This window comes from Pollachius pollachius, assembly GCF_949987615.1.
Source record: "Pollachius pollachius genome assembly, chromosome: 3".
In the NCBI taxonomy this organism is placed as follows: Eukaryota; Metazoa; Chordata; class Actinopteri; order Gadiformes; family Gadidae; genus Pollachius; species Pollachius pollachius.
This window is the reverse complement of record NC_136936.1, coordinates 18419313-18432346: the sequence shown is the minus strand read 5'-3', so window position 1 is coordinate 18432346 and position 13034 is coordinate 18419313. Positions and strand designations below refer to the sequence as shown.

The following is a 13034-nucleotide window of genomic DNA, read 5'->3' as shown; positions in this document are numbered from 1 at the left end:
CATTTTGATTCCGTGAGTTTGTTGTGATCAGCTCTCTCTCTCTGTCTCTGTCTCTGTCTCTCTCTCTCTCTCTCTCTCTCTCTCTCTCTCTCTCTATCTCTCTCTCTCTCTCTCTCTCTCTCTCTCTCTCTCTCTCTCTCTCTCTCTCTCTCTCTCTCTCTCTCTCTCTCATTGATCTAAGAGAATATTAACATGTGGTATTATAATAATATGATAATAATAATACAATTACATTAAACACGCAATATTAAAATATATATATAGACAAGCTTTCCATGTACATCAATTAAGCTTCTGCCTTTAGCGATCAAAAGTATTTAACTAAACCAGTCATTAATAGCTGATTTTGATGGGAAAGAGCTGGTTCTGAGCTAATAAAAGCTTTGGTTGACTAGTCCTGAAGTTAATGTTCTGCCTAGCCAAGCCAAGCCTGTAGGAAGGTATTGACAACCCACTCAATCTGTTGCTGTTACATCAGATAGATTCAGGCATTTAGCAACAGGATCTGATCTGTCACTTACGTCTTCTGCTTCTGGAAGTGTCACTTTAAGCTTGGGTATACACGATATGGATGATTTTGGGGAGCGGCATTGGATTTTTTCAGTTTGATACTTTCCAAATTTAGCTACCCCTGGCTGGTTTCTCTAAATTTCCTACCTTCTGTTAAATACAAAATAAAAATATGTATGTCTATAGACAAAGGCTCAAAATAACCTGTCACAGCCATTTGTTACAGTATGTTTACTGTAACTGAGCAAAATGGCTTTTCTTTCTATAATTAAGAACTTTTTAGTTAGCTGCATTGCCCTTCCGCAAAAGGATGATAAAGAGAGAGGGCGAGAGGGAGAGAGTGAGAGAGATTTTGTTTGCATCGGGGAAAGTGCTGACATCGAACAGGCGAACATAAAGAAAGGGTAACTTTGATGGTGATCTGTTTTAGCTCCCTGTTGGCTCATATTTCATGGAGACTTGTGAATGTGACAGAGAAAGACTTAAACACTTAAACTTAAACTTGCTTTCAGTATCAAGTGCAACTTGTCATATGGATAGTCCGGAGGAGAGGGAGAGAGGGAGAGAGAGAGGTGGAGGGAGGGAGGGAGGGAGAGAGAAAGAGGGAGGGCGATTCAGCAACAGCTAAAAGACAAGACAAACAATAGACAGGGAGAATTAGAAGTGAGACAGAAACATGCAATAAAGCAAGGGTTGGGGGCACAGCAGGAGACTCCCATGAGCCTCTCTGATGCTGGTGCCGCCAGCACAGATAATAACAAAATAAAGAACATAAGCATCTAAAGTAGGACAGAGAATAGTAACGGATAGATGAAAACAGGGAGCAGCATTAAGCTGAGGAACGTCAACATATTAAAATGATGTCGTTCATCTCCAGCTTCGCCTTGTTTATGATCAGGGTGGGACTCTGTCCTTATCTCGCTCCTGTCTCTCTTTTCTCCCTCCCTAAACCTGCCGACTCTGTCCCATACGTTATGACCCTCCCAGGCTCTCAGGGAATATATATAGTTAGAATCTATTGTCCGGGTCAGTGACTCACTCCGAGCAAACTGTCAGCTCATCACCTGCAACGCAATAAAGATGGAGGGTGAAATGTGCAAACGCTTCCAATACCGGCCCCAATGTCAACCCGTGGCTTACTGCTTCTTCCCACCTTTCTTTGAACCCAGTCAACGAAGCACACTTTCTCAGCAATATTTTTACTCTACAAAATAGCTTAGTACAAGCTCAATTGAAACTTTTTATATAGCTATAGTTAGTTGTATGTTATCTATGAAATGGATATACAATGGATACACAGATGTTAATGTGAAAAATGTGTGAAGATAAAAATGTCATGTGTATCAACTCAAGTGGAGAATTTATGTCATGATGTATATTCCTTTTTTTCATTGTCATTAAAAGAAAAAATACACACTCATGTACATAAATATTCAAGATAATAAACCTGTTCTTCATGTTTAATATTCAGGCCACTCCCCCCAACCCTAACACGGGCCAGTGCCACCTGTGTTTCCTCCTAGGAGCTCTATTTCTGTAACCCTGTGAGCCCTGGTGATAGCCACTGCTGCTCAGGGGTATTGATAAAGGCAGTTAGACACAGGCTTCATTCACCTGGCGGCCATCTTGGTTCTAGTTGGTTCTACTTAGCTACTGTTTAGAACCAGGATGGACCCGAGATGAAGAAATATCCGTGGAAAAGTTGTTCTGCAGCAGATTGCCCAAGCAGCCACTGTCACGTTAGACAATCTAGCAGCCACACAAAAAATGACATTACACAATCCTTCCCTGAGAAGAACAATGTGAACGGAACAGTTTCCCCCCGGGGATTAATTACGTAGTCTGAACCTGGATGACGGGGTCAATACTCATAGGCTTCATTTTGAAAGGACTACCTAACAACAGTTTTAAGGCTGGAGACCTCGTACCATCTCTAACCAACACAGATGCATGAGTGCTGTAGTTCACAAAGAGGTGGGATCGTAAGATGAGCACAGGTGTCGCTCATAACACTAATCATGGGTCGGCTCCTTTCATACTCCAGGGCATGGCCCATAGACTAGAGTAGATTACACCCATTGGGCATATGGGCCCTTTTACCAGGTCATCAATAGCAGGCTAAAGTAACTTCCTGTTTCTGTAATATAACATTAGGTGGCTCTTGTGTCTGTCACAGCACCAGCATGGTCAATGTATATTGACTTGTGGTGTGTGTGTATGTGTGTGTGTGTGTGTGTGTGTGTGTGTGTGTGTGTGTGTGTGTGTGTGTGTGACTGTGAAGAGGGCCCATTGAGTGGTCACTCGCCTCCTCAGAGTGTTTCTCTGGTTATCAAATTGATTTACCTGTTACAACAATGGAACCCGAAATCTGGACACGGTCAGAGGAAATTATATTGCTATGGTCAATAAATACTAAAGAAGTACATAAGTACTTATCCAATAGTAAAGAAGCACATTACTTCCAATTAGTACAAGAAGTACAGTCTATAAAATAAAATGACTACGCTATTCTGTGCTATAATGATTTTTGTTCACAATAAGGATCACATCACGCCAACACAACTTGATTAACACATGTTCACTTTCATATCTACTCTAATGCACACTGACCCACAGACAGACACTACTATATTTACTTACTTATACTTACTCATATAACAGTCGACAATGTAAACATTATCCCTTGGAAAAATGTGCAGACACATAGATTATAAACATAGAGAAGGAATTCATTTGTGACACCCAGCACACCTCACTCCCGCGGTCCATTAATAAATCAGGACCCTTCTGGAGGAAATGGTTGTTTACTGCTAATGGGCCAAGTAGAGTTCATATTCCGTTCTCTCTCTTTGTCTCTGTCTCTCGTTCACTCTTTTATAAACGCACGCACGCACGCACGCACGCACGCACGCACGCACGCACGCACGCACGCACGCACGCACGCACGCACGCACGCACGCACACACACACACACACACGCACACACACACACACACACACACACACACAGACCCTTCAGGTAAATCCCACAGGTCTTGTTTAAAGTGTATGTGATTCACTAGCCGCCCTAGGGACATTATGTCATCCCTGCCTCTCTCTGGGCTCCCCTCTATTGGCTGTCGGCGGCAAAACAAACAACAAGAGTCCTTTGGCTCACTGGAAGGTAGGTCAGTATTTCTGTGGCCAAACTCTGTGCTTTAACATGTCCGCAGGCCCCCCAGTCCCTTATCCCTGTTAAGCGTGGTTGCTGGGGGGGGGGGGGGGGGGGGGGGGGCAGTGGTCCCGCGCACAGATAATCCTGTTTCCATTCCTGTTGTCTCTCCATAGCTCAACTACCACGACTAGAACAACAGAGTCTTAAAAAGGTCCCAGGTACACATGTTATTGATAATTACTCAAGATGTTTTTGCACAAAAGAATGAAGTCAATTTTAATTAATTTGAATGGGAAGATAGTTGTGCTCTGTTGTTGTGTCTATATATGCAGTCAAACCAGCACCGGAGATAATACATCAATTGGACTGTTTTTCACCTTGGTTTATATTCAGTGTGGCTCTAATGAAGAGCCCTGGCCACATTGTTGATGTAAATGTAAATCATCAGTGTTTTTTGAGCAGCTAGCATATCTATTTTGGTTTTGTTTGGTTGTGTTTGGGTTTCTTGGGTTTCTTCACACTTCTTCACACACGTATCCAGCTTTTGCATTTTGGCACATCTATTTAAAAAAATAAATGTGTGGGTCTCGCTTTTCTTTCTATTATTTACCATCCTTTCCCTAACTTAATTCAAACTTTTAAATCTTTCTGTATATCTCTCACACCCATTCTCCTGTCTCCAGATTATACAGTATAACAACTGTTCCTTACGGATATATGAACAAATGTATGCATTGTTTATGTTTTTAAAAAAATAATGTATACATATTTTGTGAAGAAATGGGGGGAGGAGATAATTACAATCTCTCTCTCGCTCTCTCTCTCTCTCTCTCTCCCTCTCTCTCTCTCTCTGGTGAGCTCAGTGGAGGTGCATTATTGATAGGCATTTCTGTCTCTGGCATCTGCTCCTTCTACTTCTCTATCCCCCTCTTTCCTCTCTTTTATTCTCTGTCTCTCTCCTCGCTCTCCTCTCTCCCTCCCTCTCTCTTTCTCAGCATGAGCTCGGCCTGATGTAGCGTGGCAGGTACTTAGGCCCACATCAATCTTTCATTTGTGCACCTACAACCTCATGTGCGCACCCACACACACACACGTGTGTGTGTGTGTGTGTGTGGGTATGTTTGATGTGTGTGTGGGTGTGTGTGTGTGTGTGTGTGTGTGTGTGTGTGTAGGTGTGTGTGTGTGTATCTCTCACAACACAAACAAACCTGCGTTCTGAAAAGAGATTCTCCATGGGGCACACAAGAAAGCAGCAGGGTGAGAGTTAGGGTAAAAATAACTTGCCCCGATCCCCGCCCTTTCTCGCCACCCTGATTGGCTGTTAGTCAAAGTGCATATGTGTGTGTATCTGTGTGTGTGTGTCTGCCTGTGTCTGTTTGGGGGCCCTTTTTTGCTTTCGTCTCATATCCACCCCGACTTCCAAGCACCCTTCCATCGTGGCGTCGTCTACGTCTCCCTGGATGTGAAGCCAACAGCGTGACAGCCAGATCAACAAGCTAAAAAGATGTGCTGACCTAAATCCCAGAATATGTAATGTGTCTCTTCCCTTTCGCTCTGCTCTGCCTGTGTGACTGTGTCACTCTCTCGGGCCACGCAAAGCCACCCAGCGCGTGTTAAGGGACATGCTAAAGGTGAAGAAGTATAGATATATGATAGGTTATAGACAGATAGAGAGTGAGAGATATATAGATAGACATATGGATAGATAGATAGACGGATAGAGAGAGACAGACATATAGACAGAGAGAGAGAGAGAGGGGGGGGGGGTAATGAGAGAAATTTAAAAAGATTATGAGTGGGATCTCGTATGTGAACCTCAATCAGAGAGGAAGCAAAAGACAGGGCTCCTCATGTACAGCATGTCTGAAAGTTTTATCACTTGTTTGATTGATTGAACGACACAATGAATGTTTTCAAATGAAAAGCTCATGAAACAAAGGGAACACACACACACGAGTAGAAAGAGGAAGTAAACTTCTGTAATTTTCGCTGTAAGGTTGTTGAATGAATGAGGCATTTTGCGTGAGCCAGCATGTGTGCAGATCATGCAAATACTAGTATATTTAACATTATTTGCCGAAGGCGAGGTGAATAGTGGGGAATAGCCTATTCCCCACTATTAACGGAGCCTGAGGTGAACAATTGTTTTAGTATATACTACACGTGAACACTCCAAAAATAAACAAGATAACACTTTTTGCCGGGATTTAATTGATTTTTTTTGCGGTTTATTTATTTTTATTAGCGTGACGAGACAACTGTTACGCGCATTAAAACAATGTCCCGAATTTGAAATCTCAATCATGGGATATTGCCCAATATCCCGAGATAGCGAACCAATCAAATCGCACCATCTTAGGAGGTTCACGTGTAGCATATACTAAAGAATAGTATCATATAGTTGTGAAAAGGAGGGGAATCTATAGTTGTTAAAGGGCGTTCATAATTTTGCTAATTTGCTCATATATTTTGCTCATTGTTATTTGTCTTTAATTTAATATCAGGCCACCAGGCACCTGTTGCAGAAGTCCTCCCTAGACATAGACTCATTTTTGGCCAGTTTTCCCTTGCCTTTTAAAGGCTTAGACTGAAGAGGAAGCAGCATCCATTGGGACCCTGAAAAGCCCTTTTCAATATCCATCGTGGTGGGGCTATACAACATACATTGGTGTGATGCTGACTTCAGAAAAGAGAAGACACAGCTACAGTTTGAGTCGCTGGGAATGTTATATTCAGCTATGGCTCAAATATCTATTTTCTGTCCCCTTGCAGTTTGCTTCTCTTCCTTCTTCGCCTCACATTATTCTGTTGTTCAGTCATACCCTAATTTCTCTTTCTCTCTCTCTCTCTCTTCCTCCGTCTCTGTTGAAAGCTTTCAGAAACTTAACTAAATCAAACCCCAAACTCACTCCGTCTGATCCCCTTGTGGCCCTGCTTGGCCAGGGATTGGTCTCAGATTTCATTACGCTAGAGAAGCGGAAGTGTTGGCTGGGGAGGGAATGGAGGGAGGGAATTACAGTTGGACGGATACACAGAGTCATCTGGACGGACGGGAGGGAACAGAAGAGAGGATGAGAGGAGGGATGAGAAGATTGGAGAAGAGAGGAGATGAGAATGGAAGAGAAGGGAGGAAAACGGGGGAGAAGGGTGGTTGAGAGAGGGTAATAGGAGGGGAGGAGGAGAAAAGATGAGAAAAGGAGGCAAGAGAAAAGGAGGGAAGGGAAATCAGGAGAGGAGGAGAAGTGATTGAGGAGAGAAAAGAGGAGAATAAAAGAAAAGAGGGAAGGAGAGAAGAAAGAAGAAGAGCAGAGCAGCTAAAAGAGAGGCGATAACAATGGAGAGCAGAGATGAGGAGAACGGGGAATGGAAGAGAGGAGATGGTCTTGTGGTTGGAGACAGGTGGTGGGGAATGGCTGGTGCTTGGCAGATGGCGAGGGAAGTGAAGCAGGCCCGCAGTAAAGGCGGGATGAACCCTCCAAGCTGAATTTACGGCTGTGCTTGTCTGAGCCAGCGCAAAGCCATAACAATTTATATCGCTGAATTACCATTAACACCTTGCCCGGGGAACCACAGACTGACCAAAAAAGGGAGAGGTAAATGGCATTGAGGAAACAGGAGGGAGAAGAAAATAGAGGGATGGAGAGCAAGCAAAGATAAACAGACGAAGTGCAGACATGTGACCAAAAAAACTGGCAGAGAGAAAACAAGATTTGGAGAAAGAACAAGAGAGATGGAAAGAGAGGGTGTATTTTTATTTCATTTCCTGTCTCTGTTCGGCAGACCACTGGTCTTTACAAGGCCCCTGTTCATTTTCAATCTCATTGTGCCTTTATGTTTGTCTAACATTGGGGAGGCCACAGACACTGACCCTGTGCTCGCTGTAAATCGAGTTATTTCTCCGCTGGCCCTCCTCTTCGTCTCCATTTTACACTTTTCTTTCCCAAATTCAATCGTGGGATCATTAAAAGGTGTACTTACGGGAATGTATATTGATAGTATACTTTAATGGTGAAAATCTCCCACGCTTTCATTATTCTGGAGATATTCTGTCTTCTTCAAACATCAAACCCTTATCTTTCTCCTCGTGTCACCGCAGCCCATCTGTGTTCTTCTGTCTCTCCCTCGTCTCTCTGTCTCCAGCTCACCTGGGCCACCTTCTCATTTAGCCTCACTTTGATGTTCCTCTTTGCTGTGTCTACAGTATCTCTCTACAGTATCTCTCAACAGGTTCTCTCTCTCTCTCTCTCTTTCTCTCTCTCTCTGTCTCTCTCTGTCTCTTTCACTGTCTTTTAATCTCTCTCTCTCTCTCTCTCTCTCTCTCCCTCTCTCTCTCTCTCTCTCAACATTGATAGCCAATATAACAATTATTCCACCCAGTCTGCAGTCAAAGCATTTTTTTCACTTTCTTTCTTTAAAACACACACAAACGCCTTCGGGCAAACACAAACACTCACAAGCCACTGACACACTCACACGCCCACACACCCATCACCGCACACACACAGACTCACACAAACACACCATCTCACACACACACACACACAATCCCTCCCACAAACACACACACACACACACCTACATCCCGCCGCTGACCCACACCCACACACACATACTCTATCCTACTTGCAAAGTATTGATCACATGTGTAGCTCAAAGACATGCTGCCTGTGGAAAATGGGATTCCCTAAGGACTCAGTGTTCTCAGGTCCCTCTGCGTCCCAGGTGGAATGGATGCCAGCCTAGCAAACAGGAACCCGGTTCCTGTTTTCACAGCTACACATGGACAGCAGTAGCACACTATATAAAAATAGTAATAGACTTGCGTTTTTCGAGGCAAGGACATAACGTAACATAACAGCTATTGCTCCAAATCTCCACAGTGTCAGCGATGGATCGATCAATAGACATCGTGCATGGGGTGCATAATGCTCATGTGATCTGGCAGTGGGGTAGTGAGTTTCTGTCGGGATCTCCTTTTGCCAAGGATAAGACTGGAGCCGGTGGCCATGCCACTGCTACATTTGAGCAACATAACTTTTACGAGACATTATCATTGAGCATATTCTGTCCCCTTCTCATACTGATATATGTTGTTTGTGTTGTGTGTGTGTGTGTGTGTGTGTGTTTGTGCGTGCATGCCTGTGTTTGTGTGTGTGTGCGTGCGTGCGTGTGCGTGTGTGTGTGTGTGCGTAAGTGCGTGCCTGCCAGCCAAGTGATGGCAGGTTCTATCCTCCATCCATCAACTGTTAAAACTTTAAATAGCATTGATCAACAGGATCAGGCTTGAAAGCGTATTATCCACCCTGCTCCACCCCCCCCCCTCCATAGCACCCCCTCTTCCCCCCCACCAACACTCCCCTGCGCTATACCCTGTCTTCCCCAATGCCTGCAGATCAACCCTGCAGTCCTCACACTCCTGCATAAAGAAAATAATCGTATGCAACTTTCTCCCAAGGCCAAGATTTGTTGTCTCCTTTCTGTGTGTAAACATTGTAAAGCATAGAACAGAAGCAAGATGACAAATATATCTATATCACCAGGAAATGATCTGTGTGTGTGTGTGATCTTTACGCTTTTTGTGTGCATGTTTGTGGTGTGTCTGTTTGAGTGTGTTTAAGCTTGTGTGTGTGTGTGTGTGTGTGTGTGTGTGTGTGTGTGTGTGTGTGTGTGTGTAGGTGTGTACGCATGTGGCTACAGGACCGGCTGAAAGCCCTGGATAAATGAGTGATGAGAAGGGTGTGATGTGCTGTCACAGGTTAGCAAGTTGATAGCACATCTTAGCCAGAGGGCACACAGTTTGCTGCATGAAATATACTATGCCACGTCCAATGAGATGCAAGATCTGATAGGGCCGTGATGACAACTCCAATATTTGCAGGATACGAGCTACTGGGAGGTAATAAATATTTGAGCTTGTGAGACATGCTACAATGTTATTACACAGATGCCAAACCGTGACAATTAGGACTTGTACAATCATGTATATCACTAAATGCAAAAACAGTGTATGTGTGATTGCATATGCATGAGTGTTTTTGTGTGTGTGATTGCACATGGATGTGTGTGTCTGTGTGTGTGTGTGTGTGTGTGTGTGTGTGTGTGTGTGTGTGTGTGTGTGTGTGTGTGTGTGTCTGTGATTGTATATGCATGAATGTGAGTTTTTTTCTGTCATTATCAATCAGCTCTGAGAGATCTGAGACCATAAGAGAAAGAAGAAGTGTAGTGGATATGTTGTTCCTCTCCTGGAGTTTAATACCTGCCTCCTTAGGACTTCATCTCCTCTGCAATCAAACCAGGTGACGTGTGACGTGTATTTGGACATAGAGGGCGAGAGTTTATGTGGGGCTAGCTAGCATAAAAAGCAGGTGGAACAATGCCCCTGGGGAGGGATTGCAAATGTCCCTTCTCTCTCTCTCCCGCTCACCTTCAGCCTCTCTTTCCCTATCTGATGTCTCTTATTATCTCCCTCGCCTTTTCACTTTCCCTCTCAAGATCATTATTTAAGGATGAGTAGAATTTAGATTAAGAAAATGATGTATAATTGATTCTAGACACTATGAGTCTTATCTTTCAAATATGAAACAAGACCGGCCGTAACACAAGAGCCATGAATATATCAATGCTAGATCAATTGAATGATTTTTCGATACAAGAAACATATTGAAAATTATAAAACCTGGGAGTTTTCTGGACACGTACAACTTTGTTTTTATAGCACTGAGCCCCCTGGACAAAATAAATCCTAATTTTTATTGCATAAATAATGCAACATGATAATGCGAACATAAAAATGAACACACCATGAATAAATTACATTCCCATCATTCCTCATACACTAGATTTGAAAACCCTAACTGCTCAAAGTAATCTTAATTTACCATACTATAAATACTATTTCCACAGGGGGGATTTTGTTACAATCTCTTGTAAACAGTGTGATCATGGGCTTCTGCTTAATCTTGGTGTTAGCTTTCCTCAATGCTTCTAGGTAACAACATGCTGCCCAAACAGCAAGAAAGGTTATTTCACTGTGAATCCGCCATGCCAGTGAGGGTATTTTAGGTCAAGGAAGGAACATCAGAAGCAACCAGCAGAAGCAGTATCTACTCACAGTGAGTGACTTTACAAATGAAGAGTCGGGCTACTGCAGAGCGAAAGCAGGGCAGGAATGGGTCGGCCATGTTGCTTCAAAAAGATGTCACCCTGGCTTTGTGACACTTCTACAAATAACACATTTCTCTTTTGAAATCAAAGCATCTCATCTGCTTTAAAACACCTTTAGATGATATTAAATTTGTTAATTTGCATCCTAACTCTCAACATTGAGAATGTTGTGTGTGTGTGTGTGTGAGTGTGTGTGTGTGTGTGTGTGTGTGTGTGTGGGGGGGGGGGGGGGGGGGGTGGTGCGCAACTCATGCTTGCGCAAAATGTGCATCGCGTGTAAGAGTGTGATTCTTGCATGACATAGTTCCATGCACACCTCTGCTTGTGGTGGTGGTCTCAATGTAATTGCACCATTCTTGCACTGACCAAAAGATGCCTACCGGCACACAATCACACACACCGGCACACTCAGGAGCACGTTAGGATCCAGCATTGTGCAGATCGCCCTTGTGTCGTCATCGCGATGGAGCTCTGTCATTTGGAACCTCACCCTCGCATCATCACACAGACTCGAGAGCGACAGTCCTCCCATTCTCACCAGTGGTTGAGAATATCTGACCATACCTCAAGGGTATGACAAGTGGCTTGTGTGAGAGCTCACCCAGTACAAGACGTTAATGACTTGATAACTGTGGTGACTGGGTTTGTAGCCAAGTGTTTCGCCCACATGCTACAGTATCTGCATTGTCTCACCCACTCACTAAAGGTTTAGGTGCCGGTGGGGAAGGGAAGGAGGTTGCATTGAAGCTGCATACAAGGAGCACCGCTCACTCCCAACATACACACTCACTGAACAATACACATCATACAAACATTTGTTGTTCAGAATATATACCAGGCTACACCGCTTCTGAAGATAGCTGCATTTTTTATCTATATTAAAGTAGAGGTAGGCTGTTTATTTTAACCCACCTGCAAAATGAATAGGTATAAAACTGGGGCTCAAAGATGTTGTCAACTGAAAATAATAGCCTATTATTTAATACAACTGTATGTTTGTGTGCTTAAACATACCTTTATTTCTCTATTTTTGGGAACTGGGAAGTGTCTTTATTTGTCCTTTGTTTTTAATAAGTGTTTGATAGCACCTTAATACCAGCCAAATCACAGAGAATATTGCACGACCCACACCCTTTAAACGTCAATAAATAAGACATAGGCCACTGCTGATATTATATTCTTAATTTTTTTTTCTCTCTCACCTGCTCATTCGCTGCAAGCTCTTTCTCCAGCTGCCGATGCTTGCTGTGCCACACTAAATAGTGGATAGGATAACGACTCTTCTCCGGAGTTTTCTTGGCAGAAATCATCTTGCGAACATAGTTTGCCTTCCTATGTCTCTTTACTTTCAGTATCCGCGGACGATGTACAGGCTACTCTGTTGTCAAGCCTAACGCTATAACATAACCATCCTTTATCCTGCTTGAAGCCAAAGGCGTAGGTATAGCCTTGTCGTCAGTTAGTCACTGCACGGAGAGACGATCCCCACTACTGATTGCCACATAACTGCACCATTATCTCCTCACTACCTCCACCTCCTGCCACCCAATATCTTCCTCCTTTGAACCACCTATCCCGATCAGCTATGCCACCAGCATCTGCCCTCTCCTCCCCTCACAACGGTGACTGACTGAAACGCGCTGCTGTGAGTCTGGGATGACAGCCCGCCACGAAACACACGCACTCAGCCAATCGCGGACCAGCAGTTGGTTAACATTATAACGCTCTGCTTCCAAATGTCCATCAAGAAACACGGAAATAAAATCCATGCCAACGGCGAAATTATTATAAATAGCCCTATTGCACAAAATGTAAATTAATAGACCGGTTGCCTGATTTAAGCCCTTCAGGATAGTTAATACATGTGTATAGGCCTATTCATTTCAATTGTTAAAATAAATAAATTGGCATACTTGGACCTATGCATATTTGTGCACAATGGTTACTTAACAAATTCATGTTTTTAAAAGTGTAATCTTAAAAAAAGAATTGTCTCTAAACCAGGTATCCAAGGCGATGACTATGTATTTAATACCAGTATCATTACAAAAACGAAATGTGATGATTTAATCAGCGAAAACATTTTTTTGGGGTTGCCATTCCCCCATGTTGAGTGAAGGGATGGGGGGCGGGGGGGCAAGGGTGTGTGTGCGGAAACTGACAGGTAGAGAGCGTCGCTGCCTGTCTCTCCATGCAGCGCACACTT

The 13034-nt window shown here is 43.5% G+C and overlaps 1 protein-coding gene across 4 annotated transcripts in view; it reads right to left on the bottom strand.

Moving 5' to 3' along the window:
* Positions 1-12343, bottom strand: part of ankrd13b (ankyrin repeat domain 13B) — a 35318-nt gene extending 22975 nt beyond the window's left edge. For all 4 annotated transcript variants that reach the window (XM_079731605.1, XM_079731607.1, XM_079731606.1 and 1 more), the window contains exon 1: positions 12031-12343. In XM_079731605.1, coding sequence (XP_079587731.1) covers positions 12031-12138 — 108 coding nt within the window. In that variant the 5' untranslated portion in view covers positions 12139-12343. The remainder of the gene's footprint in view (positions 1-12030) is intronic.
* Between the last annotated feature and the right edge of the window lie 691 nt (positions 12344-13034).